This window comes from Crassostrea angulata, unplaced genomic scaffold (assembly GCF_025612915.1).
Source record: "Crassostrea angulata isolate pt1a10 unplaced genomic scaffold, ASM2561291v2 HiC_scaffold_52, whole genome shotgun sequence".
Lineage (NCBI taxonomy): Eukaryota > Metazoa > Mollusca > Bivalvia > Ostreida > Ostreidae > Magallana > Magallana angulata.
Window position 1 is genome coordinate 42,828 of NW_026441607.1, and position 25,491 is coordinate 68,318.

Consider the following 25,491-nt stretch of genomic DNA (forward strand, 5'->3'; position numbering starts at 1 on the left):
TTAATTGTTTACAATTTCTATTTACTAACCATATTTGAGTGTTAAGCTTCGAATTATAAGCAAGATACAGTGATTTGCTCACAATTCTATGTTTGTACACAGATCTTAAAAACTAAAGATTAAAAAAGTAAAAAAAATTGTCAATATTTATTAAGAAAATTTTCAAAGTCTGTTCTTCCAAAAACCAACTTTAACAACTTATTGTATTGTAAACTTAACCTTTTTTAGCTCACCTGAGCCAAAGGCTCAAGTGAGCTTTTCTGATCACAATTTGTCCGTTGTCTGTCGTCGTCGTTGTTGTCGTCGTTGTTGTAAACTTTTCACATGTTCATCTTCTTCTCAAGAACCACTGAGCAGATTTCAACCAAATTTGGCACAAAGCACCACTAGGTAACGGGAATTCAAGTTTGTTCAAATGAAGTGCCACGCCCTCTTTAAAGGGGCGATAATTGAGAATTATTGAAAATTTGTTGGTATTTTTCAAAAATCTTCTCAAAAACTATTCGGCCTGAAAAGCTTAAACTTGTGTTGAGGCATCATTAGGTAGTGTAGATTCAAGTTTGTTCAAATCATGGTCCCCGGGGGTAGGGTGGGGCCACAATTGGGGGATCAAGTTTTACATAGGAATATATACAGAAAATCTTTCAAAATCTTCTTCTCAAAAACTATAAGGCCAGGAAAGCTCAAATTAAAATGGAAGCATCCTCAGGTAGTGTAGATTCAAGTTTGTTCAAATCATAGTTCCCAGGGGTAGGGTGGGGCCACAATTGGGGGATCAAGTTTTACATAGGAATATATAGAGAAAATCTTTAAAAATCTTCTTCTCAAAAACTTTTAGGCCTGGAAAGCTCAACTTTGAGTGGAAGCATCCTCAGGTAGTATAGATTCAAGTTTGTTCAAATCATGGTCCCCGGGGGTAGGGTGGGGCCACAATTGGGGGATCAAGTTTAACATAGGAATATATAGAGAAAATCTTTAAAAATCTTCTTATCTAAAACTATTATACCAGAAAAGCTCAAATTAAAATGGAAGCATCCTATGGAAATGTAGATTCAAGTTTGTCCAAATCAGGGTCCCTGGGGGGTAGGGTGGGGCCACAATTGGGGGATCAAGTTTTTCCATAGGAATGTATAGAGAAAATCTTTAAAAATCTTCTTCTCAAAAAGTATTAGGCCAGGAAAGCTCAAATTTGAGTGGAAGCATCCTCAGATAGCGTAGATTCAAGTTAGTTCAAATCATGGTCCCTGGGAGTAGGGTGGGGCCACAATAGGGGGATCATGTTTTATATAAGAATATATAGAGAAAATCTTTAAAAATCTTCTCAAAAACTATTAGGACAGAAAAGCTCAAATTAAAATGGAAGCATCCTCAGGTAGTGTAGATTCAAGTTTGTTCAAATCATGATCCCCGGGGGTAGGGTGGGCCACAATTGGGGGATCAAGTTTTACATAGGAATATATACAGAAAATCTTTCAAAATCTTCTTCTCAAAAACTATTAGGCCAGGAAAGCTCAAATTAAAATGGAAGCATCCTCAGGTAGAGTAGATTCAAGTGTGTTCAAATCATAGTTCCCGGGGGTAGGGTGGGGCCACAATTAGGGGATCAAGTTTTACATAGGAATATATAGAGAAAATCTTTAAAAATCTTCTTCTCAAAAACTATTTGGCCAGGAAAGCTCAACTTTGAGTGGAAACATCCTCAGATAGTGTAGATTCAAGTTTGTTCAAATCATGGCCCCGTAGGGAGGGTGGGGCCACAATTGGGGGATCAAGTTTTATATTGGAATATATAGAGGAAATCTTATAAAAATCTTCTTCTCAAAACTATTTGGCCAAGAAAGCTCAAATTGGCATGTAACCATCCTTAGGAAGTGTAGATTCAAGTTTGTTCAATTATGGTCCCTGGGGGTAGGGCGGGGTCACAATGGGGGATGAATTTTTATAGATAGAGAAAAACTTAAAAAGTCTTCTTCTCAAAACTATTAGGCCAGAAAAGCTTAAATTTGAGTGGAAGCATCCCCAGATCATATAGATTCAAGTTTGTTTAAATAATAGTCCAGGGGTAGGGTGAGGCCACAATGGGGGATGAATTTTTACTTAGGAATATATAGAGAAAATCTTTAAAAATCTTCTTTTTAAAGACTATTTTGGCCAGAAAAGCTTAAAATTGTGTAGAGGCATCCTCGGGTAGTGTAAATTCAAGTTTGCAATATCACGTAAGTCCTTAGTGGTAGGGCGGAACCGTGATGGCGGTTTGAATTTTTACATAGGAATAAAAAGAGAAAATCTTTAAAAGTATTCTGGGAAAGTTTTCGGTTCAAAACTCAGTACTTAGTGTGAAAGCACAGGTTATGCAGATTTAAGTTTGATGAAACCATGATTCCCTAGAGAAAAGTGGGGCCATGAAATAGGGGGGGGGGTATATAGGAATAGAGCAAAATCTTCTTACAGGTACAACAACAAAAGGGGCTTGGTATTTACCAAAAAATAAGAGGTGGATAAAAATTGGCAGATTTTCAAATTTTTTTAGCAAGATCTACTGTACTCAGTTGTCAAGATATTTTGATACTGTAATGCTAATTTGATCAGAATTAAAGCAATTGTTGCTCAGGTGAGCGATGTGGCCCCTGGGCCTCTTGTTTACAGAGTTATGCCCCTTGTTCAATTTCTTTTCAGAAGTCTTCAGTGGAGGGGAGTATAAGTGTTTCACAAACATCTTTTGTTTAGTCATTGTAAGATTATTTGAATGTTTGTTTGAGCCAAATTCAAATGGTATATGACATTTTCAGATACTCAAATGACAAGATTCCACCCTAATATTCAGTATTTTGAAATGTTTGTTACAAGTATTTGCATTTGGTTAATCGATGAATTTTAAAATTATGTCTATCAGAGAAATCAAATTTAAAAAAATTTGAAAAATTTCTTTCAAAGGTATCATTTAAAGACTCTAAGTATCTCAACCTGTACCTATTGTAATGTGTCACAATTAATACAGTGATAATTTTTAGTCAGTTTGTGCATATACAGTCACTGCATTATCATAGCAGCTGCTATATGTAATAATGAATGTACATGTAGAAAATATCAACTTAAAAAGGAAAATTCTTTATTAATTAGAATATCAAGTGTTTCCAATTGTATCATTTCATGATCATGAGATGAAATTTTCATGTTTTATGGGCTAGTCCCGTAGTATTAAAGACATTCTATAATCACATTGACCTTCTTGACCTTGACCGTGGCCATAAATAGAGTGCTAACATCTTTTTCATAACTGAGTAACACCTAATTACGCCATTCGACACAGCGCAAATTGAATTATTTTTTCATATTTATGGCATTGATCAATAAATCAGCAAATTGCAACTTTAGATACATGTATTACAAAATTATGAGTTTTTGATAATACTAATCATGCTAATTAATGGTACATGTCTTGTTGATAATTAATTTAGGCTTCATTAAAATTGTATACTGATTGCCAGGTGATTCCTTTTGAATCAACATCATAACCATGCATGACCTATGTTGTTTGCGATAGACCGACAGTGGCTTCAGGTTAAGTAATATATGGCTCAGAGTCTGAATCTGTTTGTTGATGATGTACATCTTAATTAATCCCAGAAGGATAACTTTAATAAAGACTGCCTCCACTGGTGTTAGATTGCTTTAGACTACTCCTCCCTGATTACACAGGGAATACTTAGGTTAGTATTATATAGTTACTGTACCCTAAAGGTCTTTGCATAGAACAATAATCGATTTCCTCTGGAGAATTTTTTGTACTTTTCTTAGAGACTGCATTGCTCCTTCCTTGCCCATATGTATTTTAAAGACTGCTTATTAATGAAATTTCTAATTGATGGTAAATTCTCACATTATAATTGACATAAGATATTTGCCTTGATTTTTTGTCTGTTGAATTTTCTTGAGGGGATTCTCAATATATATCATAATATGAACTACATGTACAAATGCAAGGGCCCGTTTTTCTTTGAGAACTTTTGTAAGTCAGGAAAGCTAGTCTGATTTTGAAATTATAATTGTGCAGGAGATTTTTCCAACTGGATCTTCATTCATATTAAAAATTTAAAGTAAGGATCAAATATAATATTCTGATTTCAAAAATATATACAAGCAGGACAATTTATTATTACAAGTACATCAAAACTAAGTCATGTACTCCTCCTGAAGATTAAATTTAACAGTAAAGGTCTTATTGGATTTACAAATGTGAGTTTTCAAGGATGGTAAATATCATTTGATAAGGTGTTAATTAGTAATCCGTCTGACGCAGAATTAAAACAACCAAATACCATCAACAATTAACACAGTTGTGTATTGACATTGTGGAGTCAGAGGTGATTTAAAGAAGGTAAATTTTAGCTTAAATTGAATGCTTTTACCTACTTTAATGGACAATTCATGTTATTGTGAAGACATGTTAAAAAAAATTGAATTCTAAAATAAGTTTGGTTTGACTGTCTTATAATACCTGCATGACTTTAATTGATTCCACAATGTTCACTTTCCTCATCATTTTAGTGACTTGATGGAAAGTGTTATAAAATTGAGAGCTTTTAAAGTATTTGATATGATGGATATTCTGCCAATATAAAGCGGCATTTGCATAGGTGAATTACAGAAAAAATAATATTTCATTTGGAAGAGCATGTACAGTCAAACTTTGTTATCTTGAAGTAGATAGGACTGTTTAAAAAAGTTCAATGTATCTGAGTATTGAAATTGAATTCTAAAATAGTTTGGTTTGACTGTCTTATATAATATCTGCATGACTTAATATTATTTAATTAGGGTCTTCCGTCTTCAGCGGAAGACCCTACTATTATTCTATTGTTTCTTTTTCACTTTTCTTATTATTCTTTTTATTCTTTTTTTGTCTTACAAATTTTGTGCAGGCGATTTCTCGAAGATGGTTCATTCGATTTTCTTCAAATTTTAAGGGTTGATGTGTCAGCATCTAAAGTTTGTACCGCCGTTTCAATTATTTCATAATCACTTCCGGTCGGAAGTTATCGTCCGTTTACGATTTTTAAAAGTCAATTTTGTCGGCTAGAGATCTAAAAAACGAATGAAGATATAGAGCTGAAATGTTCAGTGATGATAGACATCACTTTTACCTGTTGCAACATGGTCATAAAAACGTCCGCCGTCACTTCCGGTCGTCACCGGAAGGAAAGATTAAAAATCGATTTTTTTAGCTTTTTGCTTTTTATATATTTTTCTAACGGGTTGATAGGAACTCTTTTACTGATTCAGAATATGTAATTTGTTTTAAAATCGATTGATGCGTTCCTGAAATATTAAGCATCAAAGTCCTGAAGCGAGAATTCGATTAGCTCAGTCGTTAGAGTCATGGACATGTGTACAGGCGACCCGGGTTCAAGCCCCGGGTGCCGAAATTTTTTTTTGCGTTTATTAACAATTTTGTCTTAAAAGTGAAGGATTTTATCTCATTTACACAAATTTCGGACGGAAGACCCACTCGTTGCTCGCAACGAGAACGATCTAGTTTGAAAATGCTTTCTTTCCTCACCATGTCAGTGAAGTGATGATAAGTTTTATAAAATTGAAAGCTAGTAATTGACCTGGATATTCTGCCATATGAGAGGGCATTTGTATGGATGAATTACAGAAAAATAATATTTCATTTGGAGGAATATATACAGTCAAACTTAGTTATCTTGAAGTAGATGGGACTCTTTTAAAAAGTTCAAGATATCTGAGTGTTCGAGATATCAAGGGTAAAATACTTAGAAAACAAGCATTCCGAGAGAATTGCATAAGCAATACACGTCCCCTACCGGTTTGTATTATTCTTTGAAAGCTTCGAAGCATACATCTATTTCAAAACTGTTTTAAACGAGATGTTATGCTTTTAAAAAATAATCAGAGATAAAAGAACAAAGGAAATTCAAAGTACATACTATTAGTTGATATAGAAATTAAATAAAAAATGGGTGAAACTGGTAGGGGACTAATAAGTGGTTGGGACTTACAAATCACTTTGACATATCCATTGTATTCGAGGTATCAGTGTTGGAGATATCAAAGTTCAACTGTATTTTTCTTACTGAAATGTTCAACTCTGTATTTTTGAAAATAATGGTCTACTGAATTTTATCACAATTGTTTGAGCTTATATATATATATATTATATTTATAATTGTTTATTTAAATGTAAATGGTTTTTAAAGTCAAATAATATTTTATCTGGAAACAAAAATCAGTTTTATGTTAAAAATTCAAATAGGAGATACTTTTGACTTTATCATGCTGATCGAGGCTTTAATACAATTGTTTATTTAGAATTACTTCTCGCTTCTAATCATAGAAATACCCTCACTGAAATAATTTTATTAGCAAAAATAAAAACTTTTTATTATGGGGAGATTTTTATTTTTTTTTACCTATTTTGAATTATTTAACTCTCAGTTTGAAAAATAAAACAGAAATTCCCTCCCTCCCTCCCTCCTTGGACGAGAAACTTCAAGGCTGCAATTCCAAACAAACATTTTTTAAGGATGGCCTTGTACTGAATAACACTTACAGAGAAGTAGGGGTTTATAAATTCACAGTTATACGTACCATTAAAAGGGATAGAAGTTGAGCAAAGGACTTTATATGATATCAGCTTAATAGAATAATGGCCCCCTTAAATGAACATCATCAATTTACTGTAACTCTTTGCTTCCTTTGTACAAATATACAAAATAAGGGAGCTTTTTCCTAATTTTTATTTCATTTGTCTCAAAGCAACTTCAGAAGTACATTGTGCCATAACTCAGCAACCATACCAAACATTTATGATCATGAACCCCATTTATGTTAGATGTTAATATGAGAATATAAATTGCAGTTTCCTTGCTTAGTAAGTGTCCTTTGGGATGTTTTAGTTCATTATGTGAACTTATGATATTATCAGATAGTCAATTTGAATGATAATTTATTTTCATACAATATGTATGCTTAAATTACTTGTGTTTAATAACTATAATTGTTTTCACAGACATGGAAGAATCTGGCCAGGTCTTTCTGGCTGTCATCAGTGCGATAGGGTCATTGGTGGTGCTGGTGGTGGTGGTCCTACTGTGTGGGTGGTGCTTCAATAAGACGGACGATGATGGGGATGAAATGGATAGCCCCGACCTGTTGGCTCAAAAGTACACTGCTGTGGCTCCCCAGGACTCTGACGAAAATGACGGTGTTCGCGTGCTGAACAAGCGGTCATGGGAGGCGAGATCATCCATGCATAACACGCCCATACTACGAAGAGAAAGTGTCAAGTAAGTTGAGGTTCTTCACTTGTTCCAATTTTTCAGTGAAAAGAAGACTGTTTTGTCTTTGTGAGTGAAGGGCTATTCATTAAAAAAGCAGAATATGTCAAGATCCTAATTTCTAATTAATATTTAGTGAAAAGCAGAATTGGTTATGTTAAGGCCATTTACTTATTATCAATACTTATTGAGTGCAAAACTGCATTGGTAAGTTTATGGTAGAGTGAGGAAATGTACCAAAACATGTAGAAACAATGGAAAAAGTATTGAAAGAGGAACCAGAAGTGTGCATTTATTGTGTTACCATTGTAGGCCTAATAAGTGGTAACAAGATTTGTATTTTTACTGTTGGAGCTATAATGGCCAAAGCTGAGGATTTTTCAGGGAAGCATCATATTAGGTATATGTACAGGCACCTGCTGTACCATCAATATATTCCTCTAAGGAGATAATGCCATAAAAGAACAATAATAATGGACGCACATCCATTAAGTGGCAGAGTTTCAGGATGTTCTTTCTCCTCGATCTCGGCTCTGGATTTTCAGTAATTATATAAGTACCCAGAGTCTGTTACACACTTAACATATGTTTAAGGCAGACAATATAACAGGGTTCAGGTAACATTGATCAAATTTTAATTGAACTGGAAGTGTTTTAAATTACCAGTATAAGAGCATGTGGTAGTTTTCCTATTGTATTAATTATTCATAATTACCTTCTGTGTTCTTAGGAGTTGAAATTTAGCAGACCATGTGTCAAATTGGTGATTGATATAATTATGCAGTCATTGCAGTGCACATGTACTGTTAACTCTCAGTTAAATTGTAATTATAGTGAAAACTACATGATTTTAATGCCCCCCAATACCCCCCCACCTCCCCCCCCCGCTCCCAAAAAACCCCAAGCATATGAAAATCCATGGCAAATGGCTTAGCCACACTGAATGGTGTTACTGATAGATCATTAATCCTGACATCTCACCTGTAGGTCTGTTTTGTTGTACCATCATATGCATGCTGGGTTTCTTAATTTTAATATTCAGGTATAAGGTTTCAAGTTACTCTGACATTCAATGCTGTGATTTTTATTCGCATTGAATGGTTTAGTGTTTGTGTTAAGAATGAAATAAAAAAGAAAGAACAGAGTTACTAGCGTATCTGTATGGTAGACTTTGGACATGCATGAAAGGAGAAAGAGAAGGATATTTTTAAGTGTTTGGTATTTAAAAAAAATAAAAGAAACATTAAATGATTTTTGTAAATCTAGAATAAATAGATGGAATTGAAGGAAGTTACTGATGCATGTTTTATGTAATTACGCTGAATTTTAATAAACAGGTACGATCTTATTCAGGAGCTCACTTAATGTTTTGATCTCAGGTGAGGGGCGGCCCTGAATTATTTTTATACATATTTGTAAACAATCTGAATTTTTCTTCGTTTAAAACTAAATTTCATCTAGAAATATGCCTCTTCATGAAAAGAACTCAGTCTATGTACATTTATATAGGTTAGGGTAATTGTTCACATCAAATAAATTCTTGCATCCGAGATTTGATTTCAAATTTAAAATCAAAATCACAAACTTCAAAATCTGTTAAAAATTTGCATTAACAAAATAATGATGACGATGGAACAAAAACTCTGAGCGATACATCTACAGCAACCCATAAATTGAGTTTACTGACGTGACGTGGCGGCGGTTAGTGATGCACGGTCGTCAGAGATAAATCATTTAGTTATGTATTGTCTCATATGTAGGGACCATTGGGTTCCCACTGTGGTTAGAAATCATGGCAATCTATAAGTCAAATTGCATGAATGTTTAAGAATTTATGCGTTTTAAGGCTTTAGCGTTGAAGATAGTTTTACAGAATATATAGATGACGTACTGATGCAAGTAGTCAAAGGTTGAAGAAACCAATCTAGCGACCTAAGTACATTGAACATGGCGATGTTTGTTGTTACACACATGCACGTATTATTTTAATGAAAGTTTAGATTAGTTTGGATTCAGACTCTCATGAAGTAATTGAGCGTGGTTGAAAGTTGAAATGTTAGATTCCCGGCTTTTACAAGTGCATTGCAATTGATATATTACAGGATAGACCTGTGCCATTAACCACTGAAAGTGAAAAAAATACGTAGAAAGTGAATATTGCAGATTTCTACTATGCAGTAATCTTTCATTGACTGTATTTTCATTTTATTTTGTTTTCAAACTCTTTTAATTTGCCCCTTGTATGAAAGTCGCGCTTGTAATTTTGGAATTATTTCATAATAGCAAGGCTCATGTTGCTGTTTGAGTTGAAACAGTTCATAAATCGAACTGACTTCCTCAATGTAAATCACTTGTCCAATCTCTCATAGCGTGCAGTTGTTTATTTCGACTTTGAGGAAGAACTTGTGACTTATTTAGAAAGTGAGACTTTTAGACTGTATGAATAATCAAGAAAATGATTTTTTAAAATAAAAACCATTGAATAATAACATTTATCTGAGATTTATTATTGAAAACTGCTAAAAAAGAGTTTCACGTCATGCAAAGAGCAATTTCAATGGGAAACAAAATTTTTCACTTCCTTCACCAATTCACACCTACAATTAGGCTTTCGTTTGTTTTGTCAGCAGTGTAGGGGATTTTGAAATGCTTTGCTTTATCTATTCCTTGTGTGCCACTAGGCGATTTATACTGCATTGTTTGAAGTTCGTGTGATCTCAATCGGAAGAAGGGAGGAAAACTTGGACCTTGCACGCACGATGTAATTGCATCTACTGCAATAGAATATCAATTTTCTGGAAGAAGGGGATTTTAAGATCGTAATTTATTTGATATAAAAGGTCTAAACGACTTTATTTTTCTTTTTAATTAAGACATGCAATTTATAATGTATAAAAAGGTTGATGTATGAGTTTAGTGCGTGTTAAATGTTTTTTTGGATAAAATTTAAAGCTTGTCCAGGAAGAAAATACATGTACGCATGCATAGGTTGAGCACACTTTTTAGGGTACTTCTTTGTTAAACTTTTCACAGTATTTATATTCATGGATTTATATGCGCAGTGAAATGATATGCTTTAAGGTAGATAACCCCGACAGAGAAACTATTGATATTTGTACCTGGATTGCACTAGGCAATTGCTTTACTTGCTAGTACACAAATGATTGCCAAAAGGAGAGATTTATTTGGCAACATGTCATCATACATAGATAAGTATGCTTCATTGTTATTAAAATGGTTATAATTTCAAAGACACGGTGTTCGAAAGACATAATAAATATAATACCAGGATATCCCATGAAAGCTCGAAAGCTTATTGGCGATTGGGTCCTTTTGACGTGATGCACTAGTAACCTAAAGCTAGAAATGTTTAGCCGAGGTTCGAACACTTCTCGGAGTCGTACGATATACACATACATTTATAAGATGTAAAAAGTCTGACATTGCGCTGAGCGTGTGAAATATCAAAGATGTATACTGTTTTGAGTACGTTTGCTGAGGTTATGAGTAGGTTTGGTAGTGTTTATGATACCATAATGATTGCTAAAGTCAGAGTATGTGTATACCGGAAAACTTCAGCTAAAGTTTGTGATATTTGCAGAAAATGCATAACTAGTTCAAACCTTTGCGATTCTGTTCTGAATTGCAAACTTGTATCGTGTGCAAACTTTGCTGTGTTTGACCTAGAACATCTGATTTGTTGTTAAATGAATTTTGTATTGATCTTGTATTTTCGAAGTAAAAACTCGGAACTCGATATGTTTTTTCACGACGCTGGATATTACATGTACATGACAATATACATGCAGGTGCATTTTATATAGATGGTAAAACAAAAGAAATAAAGAAATACAATTCAAGAGTTGTCTATCCTTCACTATGATGTAAATCGATGCCTTGAAGCAGCGTAGCTTGTTACTTGTTAGCTGATGTCAAAGCTTGACAAATTATTTTCCTGTAGATCAGTGCAACGCGTGTGAACAATTGATCAGAAATATGAGATGTTTGTGGATGTATGTTCATGTAATTGCAGTAGGGACATACAGTGCTATTTCCTTACAGCAATTATTGATAAAAATCACTCGTTAAGTTCTCATATTAATATTATATTAATAGACTTTAATTAGGAATATCCAATTTGTTACGGCGTTGGTCGTCTTTTGGTCTCGCATTAAATTAGACTAAGCATATTTTGACTAGCAAACGTTTGAGCATTTACTTTTGTTGTTGACGTGGTTTTTTTTTTGTTTACAGATGTATATGATTTTTATATAAATGGCGCGGAATATCGGATGAATATACTCTTAAGCATCCTGGTTATTGATGATGCTGGCAATATGCTATAGACGTTATATATTTTAATCAATATTTTACGGAATTAGCATTTTACGAACATCAAAATTCCGCCATGCATTTGGATTTCGTAGCATAGATTTGATGTAGAGCCATTCTAAATAAAAAAAATATATTTATACACAAACAAAATAAACATACATACATGTAGCGATGGGTAATGAACTCGATTAAGCAAACGCTGCTATGTGCCAAATAAGCAGCCAAATGCAATATGTACATGTAATATGTTTATAGTAATGTATGTCTCTATTTGTGATTGCATTGATATAATCAATAATTTTCCAATTCATTTTATTTATGTCCTTTTTCCTAGACCCACGGATTGAAAACGTAACTTTGTGCCCCCCCCCCCCCCCCGGTTATTTAGAAAGGGCTTCGGTTTGGAAACTTGAAAAATAATTTTGTTCATCATACACATGCATCACAAACATGGGATATCGTACAATTCCCTGGCTCTAAAATATCGATAATTTTTAATCACAATTATATCAATCTTTTTGTGACAAGATGGTCCTGTATGAAACCTAATCATGGCAAATTCCAATCTCATTTACATGTATCTAATTAGATAAAGTAAAACACAACTCATCAATAAAAGTAATGAATAATTGCTGGGAATGTCCACTGTCCATTCCCTTACCTTCTGTGCTGATGTTTTTGTTTTCTCTTGATACATGTCCTTTTTTCAATCAGAAATCGTTTTATATTTATTTAAATAGTTTGTGAATATACACTGAATTGGTTGACTTTTCTTTTAAAGCTTCATTAAAGTGATAATTCTATCTCTTGATAAAAAATAAAAGGATTTTTTTTTAAACAATTACTTTGGAAACTTAAAAAAATCCAATTCTGGACAGTACATCCAATCATGTAGCTATAGTAATAACATTTATTAAAGCAATATGAGCTGCAATTTTCATGTTGAATTTTTTTTCACGAAAATGTTATTTTCTGCTAAAATGACAAAAAAATTACATGGCTTTTAAATTTCTGTTAGCTTTATTTTTGTGGGAAAAGCTGTTAAGAAGCCTTAATTGAAGCAAAATTGAATAATTGTCATCCTGTACAAAAATTGATGTGCTTTTTATTCCTTAGAAGAGAAATCTTCCTTCTGACAAAATCTAATGAATTTTTCAAATCTTATTTATCATAAAAGTTTAAGTTACATGCAGATTTATCATTCTAAAAGGTTTTTGGACCAAAATAAAATTCTAAAAAATACAGCTCATATTGCTTTAAGAAGATGGGGGAATAAGATGGCGCAAATGCCCATTCGGTTTAGTAGTAATACAATTTTAAATTCATTTTTCCCCATTTAAATCTATTCAAATATATTATAATACAACTTTGCAAAAGCAAAATTTCTAACTATAGTCAGTTTTTAATATATTTAACAAAAAATAAGAGAAAAAAAATATTGTCGGAGATTTTGGTGGTATCGAACCCGTAACATAAAAACTCTAGATATATACGGTTAGCTTATGCCAGGTACTCTAACCACTGAGCTATTTCAGACACAACAAAGGCGGCTTTTTAAATATTATGTGTGACGAAGGTCACGAATTACCGGACTTGTATCATTTTTTCAATACGTTCAGTTGTTGGGATACAAAATGATATTTTTAATGTATAGTGGGTCATTTCTCCACGTTTTTGTTGATTGAAATCGGTTTGTTTTAAATTAGACCTTAATTAGACTATGAGAAAAATATGGAGCACAGACCCACTCTATAAAAGAAAATGCCTTGAAGTTCTAAAAAATGACAATATTTGCAGGTTTTGATACGTATACGCCTGTTTGAGTCAACATATTCCAAGTATTGAACATACCTACAGGTTACAAATCAATGATTCGTTAAATAAATGATTTAAAAAAAACCCATCAGATTTATTGATACTTTATTTTTTTAGTAGCCTGTCCGACCGCGTATGGGCATTTTACACGCCTTATCCACCCATCTTCTTTATCCCTTCTTTGAAATCATTAAATAGCGTTTTTATTCACTTCAGTCGTAGATATTATTCTTGACCCAAATGTCCTTTCCTTTCAAGCATGTATTGTTTAGCATTCCAAACGACACGCCCTTACAGTGTTTAGCATCTGACTCGCACCGATAATTGGTTTTTTCTTCGATAATGCCGTTGTTCGGTCATTAGGCCAGACGTGCAGAATCTGACTGTATATGAGGGGGGTATTAAGTTCTTCTGATTGTCAATGTCAGCTTGGGAACTCTGTACTAAACACTGTACCACGGAGTCTGAATTTATTGGTATTGTGTCTACCAGCTCCCAATAATTCACGACAAGACGAGGAGAAAATATTCATTGCGAACATGATATCGACGTTTACGTCTCTACTGGAGTAGTTCCTAGTAATAACGGGGTTTATAAGGGAGTAAGATAAGAAGCCGTGCGCTTGATAAAGATCTTTGCAAATGTTTTTTGCAAGAAAAGGCTATTTTTGTGTAGGGGCAATTTAGAAACAGGTCATTTATGTTAACTTATCTATTTAGGTCGAAAGTGACTTTGTCTCTTCTCATCAGCTAAAAAGACTTTTTCTCTCTTTATTAAATCAATGAGGAAAAGGGAAAATAAAACCCTCATAACGACAGCGCTGTCGTCCACGTCCGCGTGTCTCCAATATATGCCTCCTAAATATAATGTTTCTTTTATAATGAGACCGAGATTCATTTTTGACTTAGCAATTTGGTAAAATATCGCAGATCACGGTCTTTTTATTACCATTTCTCTTTGCTTTTATAAACAACTGAGAACATTTTTATTTAATCCGTATCAGAAAGTTCTGTATGATGTCCATGGTTGCTTTGAATAACGTGTTGTAAGAGGAATCGTAAAAATCGTAAACATCGTAAAAAATATTTGGACCTAAGCACAAATCATCGCCGCTAACAAGACTTAGTTCTTGAAAATAATAGAAAAATTCGATGTAACGTATGCTGAAGCATTGTTTTTCAAGGAAACTTGAATACGAAACTTAATACGAACAATTTAGATATTTTTGTAGTCTCAGTCTCGTTCAACCAGACGCTCGGCTGTCTCCGTAAATCTCCGACAAGCAGAGAGGCTCTCTTGCTAGTCGGATATTAACGGAGACAGCCGAGCGTCTGGTTGAACGAGACTAGAGTTCGATATCAATAGTGCTTGGATCCATACGATTTTTAGAATTGTTTCGATTTCTAATACATAGTTTGAAATCTTTCTTTAAATATTACACATGATTCATATGGGGTTTCTCGAAATTCTTATCGGAAAAGTCTAAAAATTCATATAATAAAAAGTGCGTAATTCAAATACAGACTAGTAATTGCCATGCAAGATAAGTTGATTTTAAAATAAATGATAATCGATAAAATCAACTCCCCTTAGTACTGCAGTACTTTGATTTGTATTAATTTCATACTTTCCACACTAAATCAATGATTCCATGAAATATACAACTGTTGATGAAATAAGCGGAACTGAAGACGACGTCCAAGCAAAGTTTGGTTAATATTGATCTATCGTAGTATTAGCTGGTGTTTGGGCACTAAAACACTTAAAAGCATCTGGATTGATTGCAGATAATATGCAAATAATAATTGCGTAAAGACAACACTGTCAAGTTTATGAATTCTTGAAGAAATAAGTTTGTTGAACGCTTTCTGAACTGTTACAAAAGCGGATGAATGTCAGGAAATAGATATGCGGTCGTCATTTCTTATGCTTATGCCAAAGCAAAATGACAGACACGTTAAATAAGAGCCCTATTAGTTATATGGTTACCAAGTCGCTCTCCTAATTCTAGGCATCTGTGTGACTTTCCAAATCATTTCATAGACCAATCACTAAATTTGAGACTAAGGCGATCTACCTAGTAAATGTACTCTGTGTTCAGTAGCAGATGAGGACTCAATGTTTTCATCATCCACTGGTCGATAGAGAAGTCTGTATGTGTCCTCTCCATGAGTATTATCCTGATGGATGGTAGGTAGTTATCATATCGATATTCATCACATATATAAACGTCCGTAAAAAAAAATCTAGAAACTTCATATTTATCTCCTATGCCATGATAATTATATTTTAACTACACTATTACTCCAAATTGATATCAGAGACTTTTGTGTTTTGGGAAGAGCACCAATAGGACCCAACAGTGGACTTGTGCATGGAAATCCAACAAGTCTTAATTTTTTATCTCATGAACATTAACTTTAAATTGTTACAAGAGGCCGAACACTGCGTACGTAAACGGACAGAGGTTTCTTATGGAGAAACTTTTGCTTAACAGTATTCGATATAGAACTTAAAGTATTCGGTTAAGATATATAAAGCATCTTTGGAGACAGTTTAATGGCATGTTCAAATATCAGACTATATGACTGACATCAAAATACAACCATATTTTAACCGTTCAGTTTATTTTAAAGTAACTTTGGACAAAAAACATAACTGATCTACAAGTGCAAATACTCATTATATTGGCTTTAACGTTACTTCAACGTAATAATATACATCTAATGTACGTTGTTATTCATATAATGATGAATGAAAATACGAACGGTGTATGTCTGCAAAACACATTGTTTCACAAAGAACCCGGATATTTGTGTCTGATTGTTACATTTGTACAAACTAGTACCAGTAGGTAGCTTGGGTACTTATTCAGTATGTACTTCATATGTAGCTACTATCTCAGGGAAAGCCTGACCTTTTCTTGGTCAATCTCGTTAACTTTTCTCTTACTCGAACAGACTTATTAAAAAGCCATTACCTTGAGCTGCAATACAAATTGGCAAAGTCGTTTGCTTTGTTCAAAGGGAAATTCATTTGGCTTTGATCTTACGGACGCACAATGAATTTTAATGATTGCAATTAATAAGAAATCGATAAACAGAGTAACAAAATGGATTTGCCACAAATGGTATCCAGAAACTGGTTTAAAAAGTCGTAATGTAGCGTCCTTTTATACTGTGTCACAGTAGCAGTAACTTACATTTGTCCAGGTAATATTTATCTGAACTTATATAGATTATAAGATCTGTTATTTTTTTTTGGAATATTTTTAAACCTTGACCTTCTTTTTGACCTTGACTTTTTTCTTTACACGGTCTCGCACTGAGAAAGATACAATGACTCGTTTAATTGCATTAAAAATAAATCATTTGATTTGGTGGAGAGTACATGTCTTATTGATACATTCCTATTATTTTCTTTTGATTTTGTTTGATTAATATGGAATATTCACTTATTCGAATTCCATTTTCATGGTATATATTTGTTAGATTTTCTTTGTTTTGTGCAACTGTTTTCATCTTGAGAGAATTCGAATTTCTTAAATCAGATTTAAATAGATTAACATTTCAGCCAAGGCCATTTGTTCAAACTTAGGAAGAAATTGTCCCTTAACGACAAATTAGTGTCACCAAACCTGAGTGTGTTGTTCTATACAGCCGAGAACTAATTGAATTAACCGAAAATTTCTGTCAACGCTGTCAGCATGGGATACCGTGATCAGAGCCGCGTAGTATGGAAATTTAACTTCTAGAGACCGTTGGTTTTCCATACGTTAATAATGATGTAAAGATAATCAAATTTGTGATATATTTGAATTTCTATGTGCAATTTATGAGAGAGAGAGAGAGAGAGAGAGAGAGAGAGAGAGAGAGAGAGTATTGGGAGCAATGTATCTCTGAAACGAATGACTGTACAGACAGTGGTACAAGTTTATATTACAATCGCCATTATCTTAAGGTCATAACTTCATGTACATGTATCGTTGCTGTATATAAGATTTTAAAAATGATACCGTGTCTCTAGTGTAATGTAAATACATAAATGCACTTCACTGCAAAATACCGACACGAAAACGACAAAAGAGTTAAAAAAAAACCAAGAACATCAATTACTATTTTTACTACTACTATAAAAACATGTACGTGTACTTTTTTTTGTCTGATTTAAAAAATTTGCAACTTGAATGACTTCAGTTATACGATATACTATATTACTATATTACATGTATGAGTAATACCTCTACTATACTTAACTTCTTTACTACAGTGACACGTATTATCTGAAAATGAATTAAACAATCAATTTGACGTGTTCACTTGATGAATCTTTCAAATATTGATGTGAAGGCGGTAGGTTTAAATCATTTTCTTCTAAATTGCTTGCTGGCATTGGTTTGGAAAGATAATCCCATCTTTGCATATTTCTTGTCTTCGTGATGAAGATGGGTAACCATCGAGGGATTCTGTGTGGTGAGAATTGATTCCTTCGATGATACACTAACATTAAGCAGTTGTCAGAAAAAATAAGACAATTTGGGAGCTTAAAAGATAAAACACAGTCACACTTAGAAGTGAAGGCTTTGGGATACAACTAATGGTGGTGGCTACATTTTCGTATATCTTTAGATATAACTCACCGACAAAATTTCTTTTTCCGATAAAATATGAAAGAAAGTTGTATTATGCAAGGAAGCAAATCAATGAAATGGCGTTCGAGCTAATTAATTGTCAAGTTTAACCAATAACCTTCTCACACCTATTCTGTTTAAAGATCCAAAAAAGTAAGGTTTCTTCGTATATTGTCTGTCGAATTGTGTCAATTGTGCATTTTCTGCTTGATATATCGACATTGAGACGATTATGCAATCTTTAGGATGTTTATTTGGTTTTATTGCCGTATGTTAAACGGAATAAAGTAGTAAAACACAGCAGAAACATCTCTATCCTTACACGTCATTTCTTACATTCAGGAAGTTATGTAACGTTTTATTGTAATATACATGTAATCTCGACGAAGCCAAGGAATGAGATCGGAAAAATGTATTGCTTTGATTACTGTTTTTATTTTAAAAGATCGCAGGGAATATAAGGAAATCACGTCAATGGCAATATATGGACGAATGAATGCTAATATAAATTTGGCGATGCGTATTCTGTAGCTTTCATTACAGTTTCTTATTTATCATAAGACTTTTTAATAACAGTAAACAGCGAACTTTGTCACTTAATGAAATGTTACAGACTTGAGGATTCTTTCCTAATCTAAATTTCGTTCCAGAAGTGGTTCGAATCACGTTGTGGAATATGTAACAATATGTAACGGTCGTGTGACGTAGAAATTATTATTCTCAATTTCACAGCGAAAGACTGAATGTTCTTTTGAAAATTAGTGACTAATATTTGTAGACTCTTGCAAATGTAACTATTAAATGAGAGACACACATAAACCAACAAAGTTGTCAAATCAATTTGGTGTTCGCCGCCTCATAATAACACATGTTGGACGATAATGACGATATATTAGATCATATGGAAATGTAAGACTTTTATACGATTAGCTGGCAAAAGATGCGCTTACGATGATAAATCATTGCCGCACGAACGTTGCATTTTGTTGCCAGTTTAAATTTCCTTTTTGATAATGGCGTTGTTTCGCTGTCTCGTCTGTCCGCTGGGCCCGTCCTTGTCGAATGCTGCAGATCTATATAAAGATTCAGGAAGGAAAGCTCTAATCAATAAGACGTGTTTGGGAACTTGTAGAAGAGTTGATGGAATAGAGATTTTCGTTTTAGTTTTACATCGTGCCAATTAGTCGAACGAATAAGCCCCGATGACTCCTCAAAAACTGATTGGAGCGATCCGGCTTTTACATTTTAGGCAGCGAGTTTTATAATTGCGTACAGAAGGAAGTTTCAGTGGATTTTTTAAATTAATGTCATTGACTTTTCCATTGGTTTCTGTTTGTCCTGGGATTAATATGTTGCGGATTTGGTTGTTTTTGTTTTGATATGGTGATTTGCAGACAAATTAAAAGCCAGCTGGTGAATGTGAAATTTTTGACATGAATTGCGTGTTACGGACTTCGAATTGTCTGCTTATAAGAGACAGTGGCTAAATGTTCTGAAATTGCAGCTGTTCATAGTGTCACCAACTTAGCCATGTCTTCAAATATTACTGTAAAATTTCAAAAGTGAAAAACTCTAGCCAATAAACACCTCGGATTTATTTTCGTAGTTTCCTTCAGCATTTTTACGGAAATCGAGAATTTAAACAATAAAAAGATAAGATATAATACCATTGTCTTCCAATTTGTCACGACTTGGATTACGGAAGAAGACAAAGAATAAAACGTATCAACAGGGATTTGTATTCAAAGCATCGCGACTGCTGCTTTTTGTTTCGATTTGGAGTGAGATACCAATGATGTATAATTGTTAATTCTTCCTTGATTCTGATTTAACTCCCTGGGATAACCTAGGTGACATCAGATGATGATGGTGATGATGATGATGAGAATATCTTGATGTGTTGTATGTACTTGGCAATCACTGATGCATAATTTATTGCTTTGATTCTCCTGGCAATGTGGAAGCATTAAATTCCTCAATGTGTTACGTTGACATCCATGGGAACACACGACATGGACCAGATATTAGTGTTGTTGTCTGCACTGATCACTGACAAGCTGGGGACAGTGAAGTGTTTCTGAGTTTATCTCTGTTATCTGGTTTCATTTTTTTTTATATTCTGAAGGTGATCATGTTGGATTACTGAAGGATTTAGATCTAGAGATGGCTTGGTCCTGCATCAATACGGGAACCTCCAGGTAAAAATCGGGATCAATTATTGATCTCAATCGCTATTGCATGTAAGCCAGACAATCAATACCAACTCGTTGGGGATTTTTAAACTAATTGAGAACTGTGATTTAATCTAAATATTTTTCTGGAATTCTAACCAGTTCTCACAACAATAAACTGAGTGTTATCGGTTTTCGTCCGGAAAACAAAGTTGCAAACTGCTATCGATTTTAGTTTCTCTCTTTTGAATTCATTTGTCATAGGCTAGATGCAACAGGGTGCATATAATAGCTGCAATTCATAATAAGTTATTAAAATCAAATTTGGACTTTTCCCAAAGGGATTTGTCGTGTTTAGAAGCGTTATTTTACAACTATATGTAGTGAAGCAGAGACGATGCAATTAGAATCTTTTTGCAATTCGTGAAATTACACGTGCTTTATCGTCTTGTACAAGTGAAGCTCTCTGAATTTAGACGATGTTTAGAATCTGATATGATCCAGCAACGATAAATACATTGTTTTGTTATTATATATAGTATCAGCTTCTTTTGGGAGAGGATACTGACAAAAATCCCAGACATATTCATGAAAAATCTGTTGTCAATTTACTGAATATTTTGTTTGGAACGTTTTTATTTTTAAGATATGCACATCTGAAAATTGAAGATCTTTAAAAGCACTTATTTTGGTTTTGCCTACACTAATTATGTAACTGAACAATGATTTGAGAATTTTAAGATTCGAAAGTTTTTTGAAGTTTATTCGTAGAATGTTCCATTCTTGGGTTCATTTTAAGCTTTCATGAGAGAAATTGAGAGAGAATAACAATTAAATGAATTTAGAATTCCTAGTTTACCTCAGAGAGAGAGAGAGAGAGAGAGAGAGAGAGAGAGAGAGAGAGAGAGAGAGAGAGAGAGAGAGAGAGAGAGTAAATCAGACTTGATCAAATTAACAGCTCCTTTTTCCATCATAAATAAATAAATGCAAATGGCGTAATCTAAGCATCATGTCTTTTGTGTCACTGACCGCCTTGTCCTCCTTGGGGGGACGACCGTTAGTGTGGATAATGTGTGACCAGAATCGATGTAGTCACTCTATGTATTCATAGCTGTTGTGCACAGGGCTTACATCCTTAGATTGGTTTATGATTAGAACTCAGAGGAAACGTTTAGGGAAATTTCCTTCTATGCAAAAGAGCTTGTGATGGAGTCTAGAAGTATTTTACAGATGTTTGTCATGTTTCTGCGAAAGGCAAGCAAACCATCCATAACGTGGGTGATAGATCGCTGTCTTACGTCTAAAGGTTTTTTTATGCATTCTTGCCAATATATCCCTCTTTGGAATCGTTTAGAAGCAATCCCCACCAAGCTTTGTGCTGAGTAGTTCTATTAGGTGCATGATAGATGATGTCATTTACGTCTTGTATACATTCGTCCATTTCTCGCACATCCTAGTAGCGCAAGCCTCACAATTTATGAGAAGAAAAACGCTACAAATTGGCTTTCCTGGGCCATTGTGGTTGTCCGTGGTTGCTTGAAATATCTGACAAAGTGATCTGATTGATTGCGGCAAATATAAAAGAGATAACCAATATTAATGATTTTCTCAAAGCAAAAAGAACCTACAACAACAGCAGTGATACTTCTTTCGAGTTCATCTTTGAAAGCGTGGAAAAATACCATTGGTATCTGCTGCGAATTTAACGCCTGTTGTATAGAAATACTGGTCTTGAATCTAACGAAAACTTTGAAATATTCATTATGCATATGTAGACAACGTCTCTAGAGTCTTAAATTGACATATTCAAATAAGTATAGCAATAATGCTAGCTTTTCTGCTTTGTTTTGAAAGAGTCGAGTGCGATACTGCAAGCCAAGCAAGAAAGAACCTAGTGTGAAGTTTTTTCTAATTCGTTGATTCTTTAATTTTTATTCTTAGTTTTTAAAAGTTTTCCATGGAGAAATAATTTTGTAAATAAGCTTATTAAAAAAAATAGAAGGATCTTCCTATTTGTAGAATTAAGGAGAAATGAGGATGAGGGTGGGGGCAGAAATTCGTGAATCCTTTCATGTTGACGACCTACCACTTTTCCAGTGTTACACTATTTTTAAGCTTGAAAGATCATTGAAAACTATCTATCAGAAATTAACGTACAATCATGCCTTTTGCAACCTTACTCGTGTCTACTAAGAAGTCTAAGAAGCTTGTTCATAAATCACCATTGATTATATGCATTTTGGATCCGCTTATATGTGTACCGTGTATTTACACTGCTTCGCCTCCACAGCGGACAGATGTGGATTTAGCAAAAGCATCGGATTTTAAGCAATTCTCTCGATAGACTTCATATTACAAAAATATTACTCGTGTCTTATGCATGTAATAATAATGTAAATCATGTCTGCTTATGGACTAACCTCGATTAAACATAGAGTACTTTCAAAATGTTGAAATAAAAAGCAACCCAAAATCCTTTGAATTCACTGGTGACATTTTCTGTGGAATGTTAATGCATAAGACGAGCTTCTGATGATTCCATATAGAACCAGTTTACCAAAACCTTGGACTTTCGGGAGAAAGTAATTATCAATTTCTTCCAATAATAAGTAAAAAATGACGCTATTTTCGAATGAAATATGCATGTATTGCATAGTCTTAGCTCAAACGAAGATTGGTGTAAACATGGGTTTAAGCTATGTCACAAAATTTCTGACCTTGAATTAAGTAATGAACTTTCGTGTACGAATGAAAGCAACTCTACATTTTATAATTTCTTGAATTTTTCTTTCTCTAGAACATCTATTTCAATTTACTTAAATTTGCATTGAATTTAGTTTTTAAAACTAAGAATCTTTCAAACTGAGAAACATATCTCAGCAATCGGATTGGAACATAGAAAAATGTTATACTGTGACTTTGTAGAAAGCATGTATTTACAAATGTACAAATGAACATTGTCCATATTTGTAGATTTAACAAAATTAATGCCATTTTGATGTTTTTTACATGACGTAGGGATTCATCATATATGTATTGTCTTACATGTAACAACCACCCCTATTCATACAAATTCATATGATAATTACTTTTATTAATCATGTAATTGAAGTGTTCTGAAAGAAAACCGATATGTTAATAAAACACTGATTTTAATATGAAACATAAAACCTTTTAACCCTCGAGATTTGGAACATTGTGGTTTTATAAAGGAACCAACACGTTTTAGTTATCGCTTATATCATTACATTATACTAATACAGCAACATGAAGCAATATTATAAAAATGTTCTATGAAATAGCTCGTCACGGCAAAGGGTTAACCCGTCCAGGGGACTTTTGTATTCTTTGATACAGCAGATGCATTACTCAGTGGATACGACATCAGAGATGGCGATTGTATCGTTGTACTTTGGAACTTTATTCCGACATCAGTCAGAAATATTAAACGCTAGGATTTTTAAGAAATAAACAATGAGTTTGGTTTGCACATTCAAACTGAAAGGGTTTTTAATTTTGTACCATTGAAGTGCAGTTCGCAATTTGCAAAAACAGATCAGCAAAAGATAGAAAGAAAATTAAAGGTCATCTATGAGATAGAAGGAATGGCGAAGAAATTTAGAGGACTCTCACTTTGATGTTTCAAATTGTCGCCTTTTCGTCGTACCTGTATATTGGTTTCTACTAAGTGTTTTCATTTTTTTTCAACAAAAAAGAAAACAAAACTGTTGTTATCTGTTGACTGTGTATTATAGTAGAACCATTTTAATAAGACCTTGGACTTTCGGTTGGACGTAGCTATCTATTTCTTGCATCAAAACATATTTAAAATGACGTGGTTTCAAGCGAAATGTGCATCGATTGGGTAGTCTCAGCTCAAAAGCCCTTTTTTAGCTCACCGAGACGAAGTCAGGGGGAGCTTATGCTATACCCTCGGCGTCGGCGTCGGTGTCGGCGTCGGCGTCCGGACCTGGTTAAAGTTTTTGTTGCAGGTCCTGTATCTAAGCTATTACTAGTCCTATCTTCACCAAACTTGCATGGATGATGCCTCTGGACCTACTTATGGACTTGAAAGACTTGGATGCTGAATCTGAGTCCTAAATTTCAGATGCTGGAGGAGGTTAAGGTTGTTGGACCAGGTTAAAGTTTTTGTTGCAGGTGCCCTTTGATAGCAATATCTAAGTTACAGCAGGTCCGTACTTCACCAAACTTGCATGGATGGTGTGTTTTATGATACTGATGCACCAGACAGACCTGAGTGCTGAATCTGAGCTATAGGTTTCGGATGCTGGAGGACGTTAAGGTTTTTGGAGCTGGTTAAAGTTTTTGTTGCAGGTGCCATTTGATAGCAATATCTAAGTTACTGCTGGTCCGTACTTCACCAAACTTGCATGGATGGTGTGTTTTATGATACTGATGCACCAGACAGACCTGAGTGCTGAATCTGAGCTATAGGTTTCGGATGCTGGAGGACGTTAAGGTTTTTAGAGCTGGTTAAAGTTTTTGTTGCAGGTGCCCTTTGATAGCAATATTTAAGTTACTGCTGGTCCGTACTTCACCAAACTTGCATGGATGGTGTGTCTTATGATACTGATTCACCAGGCAGGCTTGGGTGCTGAATCTGAGCTATAGGTTTCGGATGCTGGAGGAGGTTAAGGTTTTTAGAGCTGGTTAAAGTTTTTGTTGCAGGTGCCCTCTGATGATTATATCTTAGTTACTGCAGGTCCGTACTTTACCAGACTTCCATGGATGGTGTGTCTTATGATACTGATGCACCAGACAGGCTTGAATGCTGAATCTGAGCCATACTTTTCGGATGCTGAAGGAGGTTAAGGTTTTTAGAGCTGGTTAAAGTTTTTGAAACACTGGTGCCCTCTGATGATTATATCTTAGTTATTACTTGTCCTAACTTCACCAGACTTCCATGGATGGTGCGTCATATGATACTGATGCACCTGACAGGTTTGAATGCTGAATCTGAGCCATAGGTTTCAGATGCTGGATATGGTTAAGTTTTTTGGAACAGGTCACATGTTTAATAGATAATAGTACTTTTTCAAACTTGCATAGTTGATTAAACTGTAGTATGAATGAATCACAGAGGAAGCTTCAGATATAGAGCTTGATCTCCATTATCAAGGATGCTAAAAAATATATCTTAGTTATTACAGGTCCTAACTTCACCAAACTTGAATGGATGGTGTGTCTTATGATACAGATGCACCTGACAGGCATGGAT

The 25,491-nt window shown here is 34.2% G+C and overlaps 1 protein-coding gene across 5 annotated transcripts in view; it reads left to right on the forward strand.

Moving 5' to 3' along the window:
• The window catches only part of LOC128168801 (synaptotagmin-7-like), an 83,794-nt gene that overhangs the window by 19,419 nt on the left and 38,884 nt on the right, over nt 1-25,491 (forward strand). For 3 of the 5 annotated variants that reach the window (XM_052834966.1, XM_052834964.1, XM_052834965.1), the window contains exon 2: nt 7,034-7,310. In XM_052834966.1, coding sequence (XP_052690926.1) covers nt 7,034-7,310 — 277 coding nt within the window. Of the gene's footprint in view, nt 1-7,033; nt 7,311-19,178; nt 20,280-25,491 lie in introns of those variants that run through there. The other 2 variants (XM_052834967.1, XM_052834969.1) reach the window with 2 other exon arrangements.